The sequence below is a fragment of the Cetorhinus maximus genome, chromosome 26 (genome assembly GCF_964194155.1).
Source record: "Cetorhinus maximus chromosome 26, sCetMax3.hap1.1, whole genome shotgun sequence".
Classification (NCBI taxonomy): Eukaryota; Metazoa; Chordata; class Chondrichthyes; order Lamniformes; family Cetorhinidae; genus Cetorhinus; species Cetorhinus maximus.
In genome coordinates this window covers 17130523-17151821 of record NC_135904.1, presented here as the reverse complement: position 1 = coordinate 17151821, position 21299 = coordinate 17130523, and the positions used below count along the sequence as shown (strand labels likewise).

General features: G+C 42.8%; 1 protein-coding gene across 2 annotated transcripts in view; it reads left to right on the top strand.

Annotated features, from left to right (window-relative positions):
- myo5c (myosin VC) overlaps nucleotides 1-21299 on the top strand; it is a 101516-nt gene that overhangs the window by 61801 nt on the left and 18416 nt on the right. For both annotated transcript variants that reach the window (XM_078530251.1, XM_078530250.1), the window contains exons 24-28: nucleotides 2016-2079; nucleotides 7240-7420; nucleotides 12922-13015; nucleotides 16167-16230; nucleotides 19187-19267. In XM_078530251.1, the coding sequence (XP_078386377.1) occupies nucleotides 2016-2079; nucleotides 7240-7420; nucleotides 12922-13015; nucleotides 16167-16230; nucleotides 19187-19267 (484 nt within the window). The remainder of the gene's footprint in view (nucleotides 1-2015; nucleotides 2080-7239; nucleotides 7421-12921; nucleotides 13016-16166; nucleotides 16231-19186; nucleotides 19268-21299) is intronic.

Sequence of the window (21299 nt, the reverse complement as noted above, 5' to 3'; positions counted from 1 at the left end):
CTTAACCTTTGAAAGTAAAAAGTTTGGAGTTCCTCGTGAGGGAGACAGAGTTTCAGTGAGACTGATTGACTCAGTGTTTACTGACGTCTGGGTGGGTTGCTGAGAAATCCATGGTATCTGTCTTGGTTGCATTTGCTATTTATTGTGCAGTGTGGTGTGCTTGACCACAGCTTGCCTGTTAATTCACAAGTACCTCACATTAACCTTGAATGTGAGGATAAGACTGTAAACTGTTTTATCTATTTGACCTTGTATTGTAAAGTTTATTTTTGCTTGTTCAAAACCTGTGGAATCTTGTGGCTTTCTTTACTGAGCAAGTGACTTAAATCTCAAACTTTTTCTACTTTGAACAAAGCAATGTTGGTCCCTAACCAGATCTTACCAAAACATGGGGGTCTGGTCTAGGATCGTAACAAATGGGATGAAGCAACAACAACTGCCTGAATTAACTAGGATCTTTAACAAGTAAATATTTACAGAGCACTTTGCAGAAGTGTTACCAAGCAAAGATTTGACACCGAGCCACACAGGCGATATTAGGAGCGGCTTGGTCAAAGAGGTAGGTTTTAAGGAGTGTCCCAAAGGAGGAAAAAGAGGCAGAGCAGTTTAGGGAAGAAGTTCTTGACCTTAGGACCTGGGCAGCTGAAGGCACGGCCACCATGATGGAACTAGTGAAACCATGCGTGCAGGCGAAGCTAAGGTTGGAGATGTGCAGATATCTTGGAGGGTTGTAGGGCTGAGGCCGTTAGAGAAATAGGGAGGGAGGCCATGCAGGGATTTGAAAACAAGGGTGAGAATTCCAAGATGGAAGGGTAGCCAGACTGGGAGCCAGTGAGCACAATGAATGGGTCTTGGTGCGAGTTATGACACTGGCAGCAGAACTTTGGATGAATTCAGGCTTATGGAGGGTGCAAGGTGAGAGGCTGGCCAGGACTGAACTGGAATGGTCAAGCCTAGAGGTAACAAAGGTAAGGATGAGAGTTTCAGCAGCAGATGAGTTGAGGCAGGGGTGGAGGTGAGTGATGTTACAGAGGTGGAAATGGGCTCTCTTAATGTAGCGCGTTGAAGGTGTGGTCGATAAGAGTTTTTCTTCCTTTTTATTTGTAATACCGGCAGGCATTGATCCCTCTAGATTTTCTTTTGTTGTACGTGGCCTGTATGTTGCATTGTGAGGTACCTTCTCCACTTTTATGAATGTCCGTGCTTGCGCGGTAGCCTATGGGGTACCTTCACAATTGCTGTGCAGTTTAGAGGGAACATTGCTGGAAAGTCTGTGCAACTGTTTTAATGTTTGCCTTTCAACCTGTTGCAAATGATTCTAACAAAGAGCTAGCCAGATCACACCTCCAGTAATGTTAATCCACTTGTTAAACTGCTAACCATACAACTAATGAGGTCAAACCTGCAAAAACTGGCTAAATCTCCCATGTTGTGTGCATAACTTTTGCCTGAGGTCAATGTGTGGGAGACCTAATATACCCAAAAGGACTGAAATTTGTTCATACCATCCATGCCAAATGTGCCTACTTTAAAAAAAAAAGCCTCTCTTGAATTAATTATTGTAGGAGCCAATCCCTGCTGTCCCTTTTAAAAAAAAAAATCTTTATCTGTACAGGCATACCAACCTATTTTTAACATCACCTCTGAAGAAATGCACTTCTAACAGTGCATTTTATGGCTCCGCTCCCACTGCAACTGGACCGTAAAATTCTGGCTGTAGCGTTCAGCGTAGATCATGAACTTAAATCCTGGAGTGGGACCTAAACTGATAACTGTCTCACTCTGGAGAGAGTGCTACCAACTGAGCCAAATTGACATGACATTTCTCGTGTAGGTCCAGGATAACAAAGAAAACTGAAACATTTCTTTCACATCTTTGCTTAGCTTCACAGCTGTTGATATTGGCTTATGAAATCAGTGATTAGAACTGTACTGAGGTGGCAATTTTTGCAGAAATTGATCTTATTGTGTATTTACCACAACATGAATGTTTGCTCAATTATGTCTGTTCACAGAAAAAATGGATGAAATCGCTCGCCAGCACCTTGGTGATTTAGAAAGGGAAGAACGACAAAGGAGGTACAAACGTGTGATATTTGTATCTGGCCATGTTTAAGAGATTTCCTCCATTTTGTAAATAAAATTTGGGTTTTCTCCAGCATTAAAATAGATTCACCATTGAAAAGCTAATCTGAACAACTCTATGTAATGTCAGGCCTGGTTTATGTGGAATCACATAAAATATGGAGAAGTGCACTATAATTTTAACATTTTGGCAGTATAGTGCTGACTGTTATCACACTTGCGAGATCTGAGCTAAATATAACTGAGTGCTGTTTGACTACAGAAAGGTACTTAAGCATAGTGGGATGGGAATATAGCAGGAATGTTACAGGGCTAGTAATCCAGAGGCCCAGACTAATGCTTCAGGCTCACGAGTTCAAATCCTGCCAATGCAACTTGGAGAATTTAAATTCAATACATTAATAATGATCATGAAACTACCGGATTGTTGTAAAAACCCATCTGGTTCAGTGATGCCCTTTACAAGGAAATCAACTATCCTTAGTTTTTCCAGGTATTTTTGTTTTTGTTTTGGATTTCCAGCATCCGCAGTTTTTTGTTTTTAATCGACTATCCTTACCTGGTCTGACCTACATGTGACTCCAGGTCTACAGCGATACAGTTGACTCTTAACTCCGAAAGCCACTCATTCTAGGCAGCTCACCACCGCCTACTCACGGGCAATGAGGGATGGACAATAAATGCTGGCCTCGCCATGGGGCAATACCAGTCCAGTCTTGCCAGTCTCCCCATCCGAAGAGTGACAATCCGGTAGTTTCATGATCATTATTAATGTATTGAACTTAATTTCTCCAAGTTGCATTGGCAGGATTTGAACTCATGAACCTGAAGCATTAGTCTGGGCCTCTGGATTACTAGCCTAGTAACATTACCGCTATATTACCATCCCACTCTGCTTAAGTACCTTTCTGTAGTCAAACAGCACTCAGTTATATTTAGCTCAGATCTCGCAAGTGCGATAGCATTACTCTACCAAAATATTAAAATTACAGTGCACTTCTCCATATTTTATGTGAATTAAGAAAGACGTGTGTATTTATGTTTAACAAATTGCTGCACAGTTTGTGAAGGAAGGTGCCAGTCATTTTTAAGCAATGCCACTTTTTCTCGAATTGACATTTACTGAACAGAACATCATTAGAAAACTCAAGCTGTGAGCTTCTAAAGGAGTATTATAGTTTTCATGATATCTGGGGCAGGCATGTGTTTCAGTAACAGCCGCCTGCAGCAAATCAGTTTGAATCCCACTTTAGATTTTCGTTATTTGAGTATGGCTGAAGAAAGAGACAGGTCTAAGCTTTTTGTCTTGCCCTGATCAGGACACTCGCAGGAATACCAATATAAGGGGGAAAACAACAACTTATACTGTATGTGAAGAGAGTGCTGATTGGTTGGCAAGTGGCGTTGCCATGGAGAATGCACCATTGATGGTGACTGACAGTTAACTGCCAAACATTGTTTGAAATTTAAACCATGCAGCTTGACCCTGATTGGTCATTATTGGGAATATTTAAGCCACAGCAAGTGTTCTATCTCCTGGCAAATAAACTAATTGTTATATTTCTCATTTGCGCCGCAGAAGTGGCAGACAATGACGATCTCCAACAACGGAGAGTCTAACCATCTATCTCCCCTTGGCATTTTTGCATTACCATCTCCGAATCCCTGATTATCAGCATCCTGGGGGAGTTACCATTGACTGGAAACTGAACTGGACTATCCATATAAATACCATGACTACCAGAGCAGGCCAGATACTGGGAATTCTGAGGCAAGTAACTCGCCTCCTGACTCCCGAAAGCCTGTCCACCATCTATAAGGCACAAGGAGTGTGCTGGTGCTCTCCGTTTGTCTGGATGAGTGCAACTCCAATAACACTCAAGGAACTCAACATCATCCAGGACAGTGTAGCCCGCTTGATTGGCATCCCATTCAGCACCTTAAACATTCACTGCCTGCACCACTGACGAACAGTGGCAGCAGTGTGTACCATATGCACTGCAGCAACTAGTTAAGTCTCCTTCGACAGCACCTTCCAAACCTGTGACCTTTATCACCTGGCAGGACAAGGGCAGCAGATGCATGGGAACACTGCCACCTGCAGGTTCCGCTCCAAGCCACACACCATTCCGACTTGGAAATATATCGCCGTTCCTTCACTGTCGCTGGGTCAAAATCCTGGAACTCCCTCCCTAACAGCACTGTGGATGTACCTACATACAATACGTAGACTGCAGTGGTTCAAGAAGGCAGCTCACCACCACCTTTTCAAGGGTATATAGGGATGGGAAATATTTACTGGCCTAGCCAGTGATGCCCACATCCCATGAATACATTTTAAAAAACTGACAAATCATACAGAATTGAGAAAAGTAGTCCTGGCTAGACATAAATGATTCTTCACTCACCATATCAATAAAAACTAGCTGCAGATTTCACATGGGATTATAACAAATGTTGAAGCTGGGAAACAGTAACTTCTGTCATTACTTTCCATTTGTTTACTGGACTGATATCTCTGCCTGAAGTTTTCCTTGTTTTCAATTCTGCCCATGGCATCACCCCTCCCTATCTCTCTAATCTCCTCTAACCCCACAATCCTCAGAGATATCTGCATTCCTCCAATTCTGGCCTCTTGTGCATCCCTGATTTTAATCGTTCCACTATTGGTGGCCATGCCTTCAGCTGCGTAGGCCCCAAGCTCTGGAATACCCTCCCTACACCTCTCTGCCTCTCGACATTGCTGTCCTCCTTATGTGTTTTAAGAAACTCCTTTAAACCTACATCTTTGACAAAGCTTTTCATCGCCTGACCTAATATCTCCTTACGTGGCTCGGTGGCATACTTTTGAGACATTTCATTACATTAAAGGTGCTAAATAAATATATGTTGTTGTTGTCAATGAAGTTCTGGATCCAGGGCCTTAGGCATGAGTTTGAATGAGGAATCTGAAGCAGGATATCAAATTTGGAATTGGGTTTCCCATGTTCCTGATCTTACGTTCAGCTCATTTTCCATACAGCACTTACAAGATTTTTGAGTCAAATCAGTTCGGGTTGGTAAGCAATTATCTACTCTTTATCATCAGGCAGGAATCACCACCTTTGTTCCTTTACACATGAAAATATTGTTGGTGGATTTGTTACGTGCATAAGTTACCTCCCTAAATCTCTTCACCCCTTGTACCTACCTCTTTGCCTAAGCTTTTAGTCATCTTTCTAATATTTTCTTTGGTTCGGTGTCCATTTCATTTGATGATACCCCTTTGAAATACATTGGGGCCTTTTTCTGCATTATAGGTGCTATATAAATGTAAGTTGTTGCTGTTGTAGTTTTCTAGGCACCATATAACTTTAAAGGGCAGTATTATCTTCTAAATGGCTGTGTGGCTTTTCAGAAAATGTGAACATAAAGCCAAACAATTATGTCAGCAGGGTAAACAAACTTCTGTAGTTCAGAGCTTATTATGTACCACAGAAGCATATTTTTTAAATTATTCATTCATGGGATATGGGCTGCTTTATCCTGGATGGTGTCAAGCTTCTTGAGCGTTGTTGGAGCTGCACTCATCCAGGCAAGTGGAGAGTATTCCATCACACTCCTGACTTGTGCCTTTATAGATGGTGGACGGGCTTTGGGGAGTCAGGAGGTGAGTTACTTTCCACAGGATTCCTAGCCTCCTAGCTGCCCTTGTAACCACAGTATTTATATGGCTGGTCTTGCTGCGCATGGGCACGGAGTGCCTTCATTGCACTGTGTAGCAAGGAAACAATCCAAATATTATTCTATTAAAAATAAATTGCACTTTGAAGATATTACATTTTTCTTTACTGCTTTATCTACCTTTTTTCAATACAGCTAAAGGCAGCAGGTATAGGATGCCCAAAATGTTCATTTTGGGAAATATTGTATTTGTTGTTGGATCACAAAAACCGACTGAGGACAATTTTATTTCTGTGTACAACAGCACTATACCTGTGCTTACAATTCATTTTTAATTATTAAAAATATCAATCTTCTCCCAATCGTATTTTAGCTTTGGCGATATGATAGATGTTCAACATGTTTAAACTTTAGCACAATAGAACAAGCAAAATTGCTCCTTTAAATTTTATTTTGACTGTCATAATGCCCTGATTTCTGGCATCACCACTATATAAATTGCACAGTTTATGTTTTCACATTTATAGCCTCTGAGTACCTGGCTGCATGGTTGTTGGGAATTGTAAACAGTCGGCAATAACTAATAGAACAGAAAAAAACAAAGAGAGGTACAGACTATACCTTCGTGAAGTGGACCACTCTTATCAAAATCTATGTATATTTAAGTTCGATGTCATGAAGAAGTTATTTGAAATGTAGATTATCCACATGAAAAATAGGCATATGTACAAGGGAAGGATTTAGCAACAGCTATCAGGGTAAATTGTGGCTCAGTGGATAGCACTCTTGCCTCTGAGTCACAAGGTTCTGGGTTCAAGTCCCTCTCTGGGGCTTGAACCTACCAATGTAGGCGGACACTCCAGTGCTGCACTGCTAGAAGTGCCATCTTTTGACGTTAAACCGAGGCCCCGCCTGCCTGCCCATGGCTGTGTTTCAAAGAGCATCAGGGGAGTTATCCCTGGTGTCCTGTGTTTATATAGTGAACATCAATCTGGCAAAGGAAGAAGCTGGAGCGCTGTCTGACTTCAATATTGGTTTATTCACAAACTCAGTATAATGTAAATGCAGACTACTTTTCCCTTCCACATAGTTCCCCCACGCAGATGGAAACCAGTTTTTAAAAAATATATATGCATCCTAACCTCTCCCCAATTGGTATCAGCTGCTCTTAATCACAACGAGAGCATGCATTCAATTGTCACAGCATTTGCAACATTAACATCCTGGCCAAAAATCTATCCTTCAATCAACATGACCAAAAAACAGGTTACCCAGTCATTATCACATTGCTGTTTGTGGGAGCTTGCTGTGCACAAATTGGCTGCTGTATTTCCTACATTCCAACAGCGCTTCCAAAGTTCTTCATTGGCAGTTGTGTTTCGAGGTATCTGATGGCTGCGAAAAATGCTATGTAAATGCAGGTCTTCCTTTCTTTATCTTTACTGCAGTTTTGATGCTGATCAGTAATTTTTCAGCTCTTGTCCTTTTCAGGAAATTGGAGAATAATTTTCAGATCCAGAAGGAGGACTATGAAAAGCAAATAAAAGCACTGATTGATGAAGTAAAGCATCTACAAGAGGAAAGAATCCAGTTGCAGCAACAGGTTCAGGAGGAATACCTGGCAAACGATGATCTACGGAAGGATATTGCACAACTGACTAATGAAGCACTGGTAAGTGTGATAAACCTTTTGGTTGGTAACATTTTGAAAGAGCATAACTCTAGTTATATATTAATTATATAACAGGATCATTTCAGAACAGATTTAGCAACTCAGGATTGGGCTTCCATGAGGCGCTGTGGGCCACCAGTAGCTGCAGAATGGTATTCGACCACAGCCTGTAACCTCATGGCCTGGCATATTCCCCCACTCTACCATTACCATCAAACTGGGGTATCAGCCCTGGTTTAATGAAGAATGCAGGAGCACATGCCAGGAGCAGCACCAGGTATACCTAAAAATGAGCTGTCAACCTGGTGAAGCTACATACAGGACTACTTGTGTGCCAAAGAGCAGAAGCAGCATGCAATTGACAGATCTAAGCGATCCCACAACCTACATATCAGATCAAAGCTCAACAGTCCTGTCACAGCCAGTCGTGAATGGTGCTGGACAATTACACAACTAACTGGAGGAGGAGGCTCAATAAATATCCCCATCCTCAATGATGGGGGTGCTCAGCACATCAGTCCAAAAGACAAGGCTGAAGCATTTACAACCATCTTTGGCCAGGGGTGCGCAGTGAATAATCCATCTCAGCCTCTTCTGGAGGTCCCCAGCATCACAGATGACAATCTTCAGCTAATTTGATTCACTCCATGTGATATCAAGAAACAACTAAAGGCATTGGATACTTCAAAGGCTATGAGTCCTGGCAACATTCAGGCAACAGTACTGAAGACTTGTGCTTAACTAGTTGTGCCCCTAGCCAAGCTGTTCCAATACAATACAGGTACCTACCTGGCAATATGGGAGATTGCCCAGGTAGGTACTGTCCACAAAACACAGGACAAATTCAATCTAGCCAATTACCGTCCAACGGTCTACTCTCGATCATCAGCAAAGTGATGGAAAGGGTCATCAACAGTGCTATCAAGCAGCACTTGCGTAGCTCACCGATGCTCAGTTTGGGTTCCGCCAGTGCCACTCAGCTCCTGAACTCATCAAAATATGGGCAAAAGAGCAGAACTCCAAGGGGTGAGGGGTGAGTGTACGCTCTTGATGTCAAGGCAACCTTTGATCAAGTGTAACATCAAGGAGCCCTGGCAAAATTGAAGTCAATGGGAATCAGGGGGGAAACTCTCCACTGCCTGGAGTCATACCTAGCACAAAGGAAGATGGTTGTGATTATTGGAGATCAATCATCTCTGTCCTAGAATATTGCTGCAGCAGTTCTTCAGGGTAGTAGTGTCCTAGGTCCAACCCTCTTCAGCTGCTTCATCAATGACCTTCCTTCCATCATAAGGGCAGAAGCGGGGATGTTCGCTGATGATTGCACAATGTTCAGCACCATTCATGATGGATCAGACACTGAAGTAGTCCGTGCCAATATGCAGCAAGACCTGGACAACATTCAGGCTTGGGCTGGCAAGTAACATTTGCGCCACATAAGTGCCAGGCAATGACCATCTCCAACAAGAGAGAATCTAACTATCTCCCCTCGACATTCAAAGGCATTGGCATCCTGACATCCCTCACTATCAACATCCTGGGGATTACCATTGACCAGAAACTGAACTGGACTAGCCATATATATACTGTGGCTACAAGAGCAGGTCAGATGCTGGGAATTTCACCATGAGTTACTCACCTCCTGACTCCCCAAATCCTGTCCATTAGCTACAAGGCACAAGTCAGGGGTGTGATAGAATACACGCCACTTGCCTGGATGAGTGTGGCTCCAGCAATAATCAAAAAGCTCGACACCATCCTGGACAAAGCAGCCTGCCTGATCGGCACAACATCCACCAACTTAAATGTTCACTCCCTCCACCACCAACGCACGGTGTGTACCATATACAAGATGCACTGCAGCAACTCACCAAGGGTCCTTTGACAGCACCTTTGACCTCTATCACCTAGAAGGACAAGGACAGCAGATGCATGGGAATGCCACCACCTGCAAGTTCCCCTCCAAGCCACTCACCATCCTGACTTGGAACTATATTGCTGTTCCTTCACTGTCGCGGGATCAAAATCTTGGAACACTCTCCCTAACAACACTCTAGGTGTACCTACACCACATGGACTGTAGCCGCTCAAGAAGGCAGCTCACCATCACCTCCTCAAGGGTAATTAGGGATGAGCAATAAATTTGCCAGTGACTCTTCCCATGAAAGAGTAATAAAACATGTGTTTCCATAAGGTTTGGCAAATGCTTTTGTTTCTGGTTGTAATGGGCTGAATTTTTCTGACGAGGATTAGGCCCTGGTTGCAGGCTAACTGCAGGAGTTGATTCCACGGTGGGTGGGCACTGTGACCCTGGGGAATCATTTTATTAGCAGTGGCCAATTAACAGGGTGGTGTTGGGTCTGCCACCCAATCAGAGGGCCAGCAACCTTGGCAGCACCACCGAAGAGCAGGTAAGTTTGTCTTAAAGAGCCAGGCAGCAGGCAGGCCCTGGCGATTGGCAAGGGTGTGTGCTCCTTCAAGCAGTGTCGTTGTAACCAAGGGGGCAGCCATTGCCTGGGGGCAGCCACTGTGGGCTATGGAGCAGACTTTAAAGAGGCCCCCCCCCCGCCCTGTGAATCTGGTGGGAGTCCGCCAGGGTGTACCTGGCTGTCTCCCTATGCAACGGTAGGTCTTCTTGATGTGCATAATACTGGAATTGGCTTTTAATTGAGCCCTTAAGCGACTCAATTGGTCACCCAGTGGGCAGTCACTCCACTTACCCCTGCCATATTATCAACTCACCCACCTCCCAGCCCATCGTCAATGAGCTGGGAAAATTCAACCTTTAGGTCCAGTAACTCGTTTTTTGTGTAGTCATTTAATCTGTGCTCTGGTTCTCCTCAGACTCCCCAATCATGCTTTATTATATATGCTGGACAGTAATTTGTAGATCAGCTCCAGGCAGATCAGGCAGTAAACATATTCTACTTGTATCACCATGCAGGACTTGCACCAAGGTAGGCTTTCCATGATGGCGATAAGACTCCTGGCAGCCACAGAATTCCCTGAGCCATACAGAGCAGCAATGCCCCAATTCGAATTATTGGAGCTCGAGTTTCTCCCTGGGCTTCAGGACAGATGTGCTGTTTGGGACCCCATGGTGTAGGAAACCACCATACTGACTGTGACTTCCCCCAAACTGGCCAACTAACAACCAGAGAGTGTGCCTGACGTCCAATCAAGGATGGTGGGTAGGCTTTTGAAACTGAAGGGCCAATAGGAGGCTCTCCAGCTTGGAAGCAGCAGCAGGATGTCATGGCCACTAGATGAGGGAGACAACACCCCAGAATGGAGGCATCCTCTCTCCAACTTTTTAAAATTTAAAGTAAATAATAGATCGAGCAGCTGGGCCACCAGTGGGGGAGTGGAATCCTTCCACAGGCTAGCCTGGGGCTGCAGCTGTACCCAGACAGGGAAGGAGGGTGCCTGGAGCACTGACCCTCCAGCCTGACACAGGGAGGTCACCTACAAGCAGCTGCACTGTCCCCCCAGCTGCCTGAGGGACCTGGAGGCTGACTAGAAAATCCCAGTTAGCCTCCGACAATTGGCCTTAAATGGCCATTAACAGGTTCAGTTGGCTAGCTGCCACATTTGGCAGGTAGCCCTACTGCCCTCACAACCTCCCCCTCCCATCACCCCCCTCCCCCCCCCTCCCCAGTCCATCCTCCGGGGAAATGTCCTGAGGACGGGATGGAGCTGGGGAGCTGACACAGTGGCGGTGGTGCTATTTTTAGCGGTGCCTAAACATTCAGCCCCTGGTTTCTACTGAGTTGACGGAGCTTTGTTAGGTGTTGATTCAATGATCTGCCTAGAAGGATTCCCATGTGACCATCAAGTGAAGATGCAACTGGATTCCTTTCTGATGGTTACTAAGCTTGAATAGCCTATTGATCCTCCCTGTCCGAGCAAAAGGATGATAATTTGGAGACACTTATCCCTGTGGTGCCAAAGCTCAACATGAGCTACTGAGGCAGTATCATAGAGAGGAAATTAGAAGTGGAAAAGGCAAAAGATTCATCTATTGGAGCTGGTGTGTCCTTCAATGTGCCCTCCCATTTCTCTTGGCACAAGGGTCAGTTGCTAATTCTTCTTGTGCCCAGCTTGATATCTTTAATCATTGACCTCCACAATGTGATGCCTCACTTTTAAATACAAGGTTAAATCAGAAAGTGATTGATTGACGTGACTTGGATGGTTTAGATTTGCATTTCTAATTAAGTGACTAGATTTTCAGTCACACACTGTTTGCCCACTAGCAGACTTCATGAATTTTTCAGGTTGTTCTGTCATCTCAGCGACCACAGGGGTCAGCTTTCGAGATAATTGCTCTCACTGGCATTTGCGTCCGTTTTCAGCCTAGTACCGCACCTGCCTGATGTACAAGAAACAAAATTCAATTGTTAGAATGTGAGGAAGTACGTGTCACTTCAGTAACTCAGAATACACTATGATTTTTATGGGCAATCAATCCATTCAAAAATATTAGCACACGGAGCCCTGCCATGCGAAAGAACTCTTACTTGAGTTTATTGTAATTTCAAAAAATTAGCTTTTGTGGGAACTTTCTGAGCAAGTCACTCATTTGAGATTCTGCAAGTTGAAAATCACACTTGCTGTCACCATTCAGTCGTGGCCTCATTAACATACATATTCAAGTAAATTCTCCTTCCCAGTGATTGGATGAGATTTGTGAAACTTGTCCATCTGTTGATGTATGATTGGCTTAGAGAATGTATTCACAGTAATGCTAGATGTTTGAAAGTTGCATATGTTTTTGTAGTCGTTCGACGACTTTATCGATTCCTCTCCCACAAATATTTCTACACGTACTTTTCGCACCAGCTTTCCTTGCAAGAGATGCACAAATTTCTAGTCTGACATGCCTGAAAAAGAAGGGGAAGCAAAGTAAACCAGCACATGACGATACTCAGTTTTACAGAGAAGCCCAGAAAGCTTTCGTATTTGTTTTTATTTGTTCATGGGATGTGGCAAGGCCAGCAATAGTTGCCCATCCCTAATTGCCCTTGAACTGAGTGGCTTGCTGGGCCACTTCAGCTCAGAGTGGACCACATGACTGTGGATCTGGAGTTGTGTGTAAACCAGACCAAGTAAGGACGGCAGATTTCCTGCTGTAAAGGACATTGGTGAATTGTGTGCCTTGGAATTATTAGATATAATTTAAGTCCGGTTTCAAACCCCCTGTCACACTCAGTAGTCACAAATCTTGGAATGGCAATGTTCTTTCTCACAAACACGATGAATTCTGACAGTTCTGCCTGAAATGTTGAACTTGTTTTCTCTTTACATAGATTTATTGACCAGCGTTCTCTGATTTTGTTCTAGATTTACATAATTTGCAATTTAAACAAAACAGCTGCATGATTAGATTTATGGTTACATCAATAATCTTGGTCCAGTTGTCAATCTGCACGTGATATTGGCTGACTTTTGGAGTTAATGTCAACTGGTTATGAAATAATAGGTAATACAACTTTTCACAGGTAATTCCAAAACTTAAAGGGGACATTGCAACTCTTGAAATGAAGAGTCAAGATTTAGAAATGTGCCTGCAAAAACAAAGAAAAGAAATGAGAGGTAAAACTATCTAAATATTCATGTAATGAGCATTCTATACTTGGAATAGGCTGTAATTCTTGGGCACTGGGCTGCTCCTATCTAGGACTACCTTTCTGAGCTATATGAAGAAAACTTTGGAAAACCTAAATCTGTATTTCTTTTTCTTTCTGCTGAGACTTTTTGCTTCTAGCTCTTTATCCCTAGCACAAGTCATTTCCTGGATATTAACGCAAGCAAGTGACGCCGTGATTTCGCGTGAAGTCAGCAAAAGCAGCATTGAGAAAGACACGAATCTGTGGTTTTTCAGTTCTGCAAGGCGGGGATTAATTTGCTGGGGCATCAGGAGAAATTTCGAGTCAATTTAATAAAATTCCCTATTATTTTTCGTTACACAATAATCTTGGAGATTAAATACCTTCCTAGAAGAGAAAGCAATTTTGTTTTAGGGGGTGAAATTGTACTCATTGCGGTAGAGGGATGCTAATATTGAGTGATAGAATGTCTTTCAAGTTTTGTAATTAGCGTTAGCGTCAAGCCTTCCCTGTCCCTGTGACAATAACTGGATGCAGAGAAACGCTAAGTGTACACCACTCCAACAATACTCCTCAACTTAAGCATTAGTACTGCATGCAGTTCTGGTCGCCTTATTATAAAAAGGATATGGAGGCACTGGAGTTGGTGCTGAGAAGATTTACAAGGATGATACCAGAAAAAACGTGGGTATGCACATCAGGAAAGGATTGGCAGGCCAGATCTCTTCCCTTTTGAAAAAAGAAGGCTGGAGGAGACCTAATAGAGGTCTTTAAAATTATGAAAGGTTTTGATAGAATGAATACAGAGAGAATGTTTCTTCTTGTAGGGAAGAGCGTAGCTAGAGGCCATCAAGGTAAGATAGTCACCAGTAGGGAATTCAGAAAAAAAGATCTTCACCCAAAGAGTGATAGGAATGTGGAACCCGCGACTGCAGGGAGTGGTTGAAGCGAAGAGTACAGATGCACTTAAGGGGAAACTAGACAAAGGTATGAGAGAGGAGGGAATAGGGGGTTACGAAGACAGATTTAGATGAGGAAAGATGGGAGGAGGCTCGAGTGGAGCATAAACCTAGAATGGGCTGGTTGGGCTGAATGGCCTGTTTCTGTGTCGTATATCCTAAGTAATCCTATGTAGAAGAATACTCCCAAATGTACCATATTATTATTTAGGTTTTCTACATCACTTTGGTGATTTTTTTGCTAAGTGAGACTCTCAAAACATAAATGGTTCCTGTTTTAGGCTCAAAACCGAGAAGTATTTTTATTTAAGAGCTTTACAACCATTGGAGAGAGCAGTATTTTGCTCATTATGTACTGACAAATTAAAAACAAACCTTGCAGAAGTGATAGGTTGAATTTTGCTTTACTGCACCATCTAGACTTTTAGTTTAGTCATTTTTAAATGATTTAATCATGTTTACATAATAATCGTTCATATATTCAGATAAACGCCTGGTCCAAAATTATATCTGATGAAAATAGCCAGCTCTTAAGTTTGCTTAAGAAGCTTTGAAATGCCTGGTGAGTGCTGTTGATATACATATTATACAAACTGAATGCATGACTCATTGCTTCATGGATTTGCCTTTGAATCATCAAGAAGCATTCACTAACCTTTTACAGATTCTGTCCCTTGAGTACTTAAAATGCTTATGGGAAACCAAAGGGGTAACTTTCAATAGTAGGTGTATAAACTGGAAGTATTGGATTGACACCAGTTTACACCTATCTGACTTTTAAAATATTTGTTCATGGGGTGTGGGCCTCGCTGGCTAGGCCAACATTCATTGCTCATCCCTAACTGCCCTTGTTCAGGGGGCATTTAAGAGTCAACCACATTGCTGGTGGGCTTGGAGTCACATATGGGCCAGATTTCCTTCCCTAAAGGACATTAGTGAACCAGATGGGCTTTTACGACAATCGGCAATGGTTTTCTAGTCATTGTCAGACTTTTTAAAAAAAAATTCGTTCATGGGATGTGAGCACGCTGGCTGGGCCAACGTTTATTGCCCATCCCTAACTGCCCTTGTTCTGAGAGTCAACCACATTGCTCTGAGTCTGGAATCACATGTAGGCCAGACGAGGTAAGGACAGCAGATTTCCTTCCCTAAAGGACACTAGTGAACCAGATGGGTTTTTAGGACAATCAGCAATGGTTTCATGGTCATCATCAGACTTTTAATTCCAGATTTTTATTGAATTCAAATTTCATCATCTGCCGTGGTGGGATTGAAACCCAGGTCCCCAGAGCATTACCCTGCATTTCTGGATTACTAGTCCAGTGACTATACCACTATACCACCGCCTCCCCAATGGGAACAATGTAAGTCAGCTGACCCGATCCTCCTAGTTTCAAGTTCCTGCTGAAGTTGAAAATTACTGCCTAAATGTTTGCATAGGAGAGCTTCTTAATTGAAATGTTCACTTAAAACGGGTAGGAGTGGTGGTTAAACGGAAAGTGAGTGATGTTCCTGCTGACTGTTATTTTACTCCTGAACGGGGATTTTCAGCCAAAATCAGCAATACGGCATAGCCTGTTAACAAAACGCCGCTAAGATGATCTCCATAGCAGTAAATAGTTGGTCATTGAGTGTAAAATACCGTAACTTGCTTTTACTGTGCATGTGAAAATGAATCAACATTAAGCATTGGAACTTTTTGATATGTTAAAAGTTGACTCTGATCTATGTTGAGTTGAAGTCGTGGAGCGTAAGTGCTGCAGCTTGCTGATATGCCGGTCTCACATAACTATGACAACTGCAAAGTAAATATCTCTTCCTAGCGATCAGCCACTGGGATTGCCAACTGTATGGAAGAGCTGCACAACAGCAGCTGTCAGCACCAGTGCCCCACTAAATCCAAGAAAAAATCAGCTAAATACAAGTTGCTTGGATCCTAGCATTTTCCTTTAAGTTTAGATGGTGTCAAATTTGGTAATAGCGGCGAGGGTCAGAATTTCATATTCTTAGGATTTTAATTCACGAAGTTGAACATGTGTAGGCAAAGCTATCTGGTGTCTAACCCTTTAGCAGGTTTGGGAATGCTCGAAGTCTCTTAACATCATGTAGCACTAATATAAGCCATTGCAATCTGCAGCCAGTATCATAAAATTGTACAAACATCTTACAATTTAACAGAAAAAGTGGAAGAAATTACAGAACAGCTCCTCGGAGGTTTAGAGGGAGAAGAGCTACGAAAGAGGTATGAAGTATTTTGCTCAAATTGGGCATTATTACCAATAATTATTACACACAGTATTAACGCACTGTGAAGGCTTGGGAACTGAATGGGTCAATTGGTGTTTGAACTAAACAATTTTACATGGAGTAATATTTCCCCTTTAATGTACAGTGAAATAAAACTTGGACTCAGCCCAAGTCAAATTAGTGGCTGGCCAGCACTTCAGATCAAGCCATGGGATTTTGACTGTGAGAGTCCGCCATCTATAACCGTTCACCATCACACCCATTGCAAATAAAACAAAATGGCCTGATGGCAGTTTAATTAAACCATCCTATTAAGTAACATCCATATGTTTGCAAAATAACACTTGATAATGTCTGCTTCAATCAGTAACATGTCTTTGGGTGTATATAAAATTAACAAACCAGTCAAGTTCACTCTTTCTATGAGCCTAAACTGCTAAGTAAGTTGCTGTCTGCTGTATTGTAACACCAGCTTACTATCGATATGAGAGAACTTCCTTCATTCTCATCCATCCCTTTTTTACCTCTAGACTTTGACTATTCCAACCTGGCCAAGCTCCTGCATTCTACCCTCTGTAAACATGAGGCCATCCAAAACTCTGCTGCCCTTTCCTTAGCCGCACAAGTCCCATTCACTTATCTCCTTTTTCGCTTGCTGACCTACATTTGTTCCTGGTTAGGCAGCACTTCAGTTTTAAAATACTCATCCTTGTTTTCAATTTTTAAAAATTCATTCCATGGGATGTGGGCGTCACTGGCTAGGCCAGCATTTATTGCCCTTTCCTAATTACCCTTGTTCAGAGGGCATTTGAGAGTCAACCACATTGCTGTGGGTCTGGAGTCACATTTGGCCAGACCAGGTAAGGGCAGCAGGTTTCCTTCCCTAAAGGACATTAGTGAACCAGAAGGGTTTTTACGACAATTGTCAATGGTTTCATGGTCATCATTGGACTTTTAATTCCAGGTTTTTATTGAATTCAAATTCCACCATTTGCCACGACAGGATTCGAACCTGGGTCCCCAGAGCATTACTCTGGGTCTCTGGATTAATAGTCCAGCGACAATACCACTACGCACCGCCTCCCCAGTATTCCCTCCATTGCTAGGTCTCTCCCTATTTCTGTAATCTATCCTGCCCCAGAGTCCTCTGAGGTTTCCGCTCTTCTCTAATTCTGACCACCAAGCATCCCTGATTTTAATCGCTCCACCATTGGTGGCCGCGCCTTCAGTTGCCTGGGTCCTAAACTGTGGAACCCCCTTCCTAAGCCTCTCTGCCTCTTTATTCCTCTAAGATGCTCCTTAAGAACCACCTTTTTTGAGCAAGCTTTTGGTCATCCATCCATATGTCACCTCAGGTAGCTCAGCGTCAAATTTGCTTTCCAATGCTCCTGGTAAGTGCAGTAAGATGTTTCTTTATGTCAAAGGCACTATATAACTACAAGTTGTTGTTGAAAAGGTTTCACTGCTGTGTTTTTTCCTTTGCAGCAGATATCAGTATATTTCAATAATGTGCAAATCACAAGACCACAGCTTCATATTTTGGTTCCCACTTATCATGAGATTTGAAAGCAAGCATTGCTCAATCTGAAATTTCAAACCTTGACGTGAGTTTTCTGAAACTGGGCATGCCTTGCTCAACGCTATGCTTCGGCCCAGCAGAGTGAAGAACTTATATACGACAAAAAAAATTAAATACCTTATTTAAGCTGTAAGTACTTCAACTGAGAGTAGCTATTCAACCAGCAAATGTTTAGTCAAGCATATAGGACCCTGAGGAGGCTTGACAGGATGGATGCTGAAAGGATGTTTCCCCTTGTGGGACAGACCAGAGCGAGGCGGCACAGTTTAAAAATAAGAGGTCTCCCATTTAAGACGGAGGTGAGGAGAACTTTTCGCTCTCAGAGGGTTGTGAACCTGTGAAACTCTCTTCCCCTGAGAGTGGTAGAGGCAGGGTCATTGAATATTTTTAAGGCAGAGTTAGATAGATGCTTGACTAACAAAGGAGTCAAAGGATATTGGGGATAGGCAGGATAGGGGCCACAATCAAATCGGCCATGATCTTATTGAATGGCGGAGCTGGTTGGAGGGGCTGAATGACCTACTCTTGCTCCTAATCATATACCCATATGTAAATGCTGCAAGTAGGTCACTTTGTCAGCCAAATTAGCGATTTTGTTCTTTTATTTGAAAATTTGGCAGTCTTGGTGTATGTATTAGTTTTAATAAACATAACCACATTGTTAAAATTAATCTTTGGTGCTCAGGCAGAAATACTTAAGTTCTTATTTTTTTCTAAACAAAGTACAATGTAGGAAAGAAACCAGTTCTTTAACCGGTTAATGATTGACGTGACTGATTTCAGATGATTCCAGACTAACCCAGCTGGCAGATAGTGAAAATCTTCAGTTCTTGTACTAGGCTAAGCATCTATTGCAGGACGGCAGTGCAGTGTTTTACTGCAGTGTTTGTGTGAGCTGTGATGTCCCTTCGTGTACATGAGTGCACCTGTGATCAAGATTCAAATTAAGGCTGTGTCATTCTGCTCCACCTCCTCCTTACTGGCTCCCCATAGAGCTAGACTGACCCTTCCTCACTTCGATGATAGAAAGAAAGAAATTACGGAGAAAACTGAAATAGAAAAATTCACGCTAAAATACAAAACAGTGAGATAAAATTTCAGAGGCACCTAATCAACAGCTTGAGCATCAAATGGAAGACAAACATAAAAAGAAGCATTGAGAAAAATAACTAATTAAGAAGAAGATAAAGACAAAGCTGTTGTTTGACCACATGACACTTGAGCAGTTTGCTTACGCTGTCACTCCACTATGTTCAGCGCCCCTGTACAAAAACATGAGGCATATTTCAAATAAAAGTTTGATTGGCAGGAAGGTTAAATGTCAAAAACGTTTGGTTGTGTTATATATTCTTAAAAGAATGCTTCACTTCAGGCTATCTCCAGAGGACATGGAACAGCTGAATGAAGATGGAGAGCTCTGGTTGGCATACGAAGGACTGAAAAGAGCTACCAGGTGATGGAAAATACATGAAGTCTTATTTTATTTAAGTTAATAATGGTTAAGCTGCAGAATAGTTTGTGTGTGGATGTTTTTTGCGACAGCAGAGGCTGGGATTTTCTGGCCACACCATGACTGGACCTGCCCAGGGGCTGCGGTGGCCCAGCCTGAAGCCCATTGGCTTTCGGCCGGACCGGACAATCCCAGCGCTGGGCGGGGCTGGAAAATCCCACCCACAGTATTTATATCTGCATATTACAATCATATCTAATTGAGTTCCCTGCTATAGAATTATTGGGGAGGATTCCCCCCCCTCCCCTGTCGGGAGGGTTGTGTGGGGGTGAGAGGGGGCGGGCGCGGACACAATCGGCGCCCCCGATCAGGTCCACGCCGCCATTTTACACGACGTGACTTGACGCGCTCCCTGTGCGGGCAGGGAGAAGTGCCTCAGGGAGATTCGTTTAAGTTTTAAAAATCTTTAACAATCTAAATACAGAAAAGAAAAAATTTTAAGACGTGTCCCCTCATGTGACAGTGTCACATGAGCTGGGACATGTTGATGAATTTTTATGAAAAATGTTATTCAGTCTATTGACACTTCATGAAAGCTCACCCCGCCCGTGGATGAGGTTCCATGAAAAATGCGAAGGCCGCCTGGGCTCTTCGCCAACCCACCCACTTTAAGGTTGGATGGGCAGCTCAGTTTATTAGTTTAATTACTTTTTAACTGGCCTTAATAGACCTTTGCCAGTTTGGTGGGCGTGCGGCTGACCCAGCTGTGTGCCCGCCGAACTGAAAATCGAAATGACGCGCTGTGCCCTCACTCACCGAGCTGAAAATTCTGGCCATTAAGTAAAATACTATAAAAAGCTTGTATATTATTATATCAGATTTCTTAGTTAAATTTCTCCAATTATATTAACGTTCAGACAGTTTACTGTAATGCATTTTGTAAGGCGGCTGTACAAATTTTATCTCTTTGCTATATATGAACCAGATGGGTTTTTATGACAATGGGCAATGGTTTCATGGTCATCATCAGACTTTGAATTCAATAAAACTCTGGAATTAAAAATCTGATGATGACCATGAAACCATTGCCCATTGTCATAAAAACCCATCTGGTTGACTAATGCCCTTTTAGGGAAGGAAATGTGCCTTCCTTACCTGGTCTGCCTACATGCAGCGACACCCACATCTCACGAACAAATAATAAAAAAAACTCGAGCTATAGTGGCAGGCTGGTATGAATTAATGGGTTTTAAATACAAGCTAGACTGAAGTGAACCCAGGAGGTGGTGAATGAATTATCAGCGGTTTTGTTGGAGAGATAAACCTATTTTTTTGGGAAGATTGAATCACAATTTTTAGAGAGATTATTAATCAAAAAGATGCTGTCCCTTTCTCAATATTGTATGGAAATCACATGATTGTAAAGATTAAATCGCATACTGGTTTCTACCTCCTTGGGTATCATTCTTAGTATGCAAAGTTATCTTGTATACATTTTATTCTTTCCATCTACTATGTGTTAAAACAGCGAGTGGTCTTAAGATTTCAATGATGCTGCATCAAGTGATAGTGTAGATATAATGTTACATGGCTGATTGAAATTAATGGGCGCCGCCTCATGTTTTGCGACATGTACTGATCGGAACTCTACCCTCCCAGAAGTTACAACCTAAACTAACTGACTTTTAGCTGTAGGCCCTTTCTTGGACATACATCCTCCAGATCTTTGTTTTCCCCCTGTTTGCAGCCATTCTCCACCCCTCATGTCTAGATCCCTACCTCTCCTGCCCACACCCTGCATTACTCCCAGCCTATTGCTCACAATGTCCATTCACTCTTGGCCTTTCAGAGGCTGGTTTCTGCTTCACTAGGCCCCTATTTAACTTCTTCCAGATAGCTTCTCCCCAACCCCATGGTGATCCTATTGTCCCTAACCTTTCATTAATTCTGTGCAGACCTCTTTTTGATGATTCCCTCTCACTTTCCTGCCACTTTACAATTCTAAGCTGAAGCAGAGTCTCTGTTTCTCCCCCTC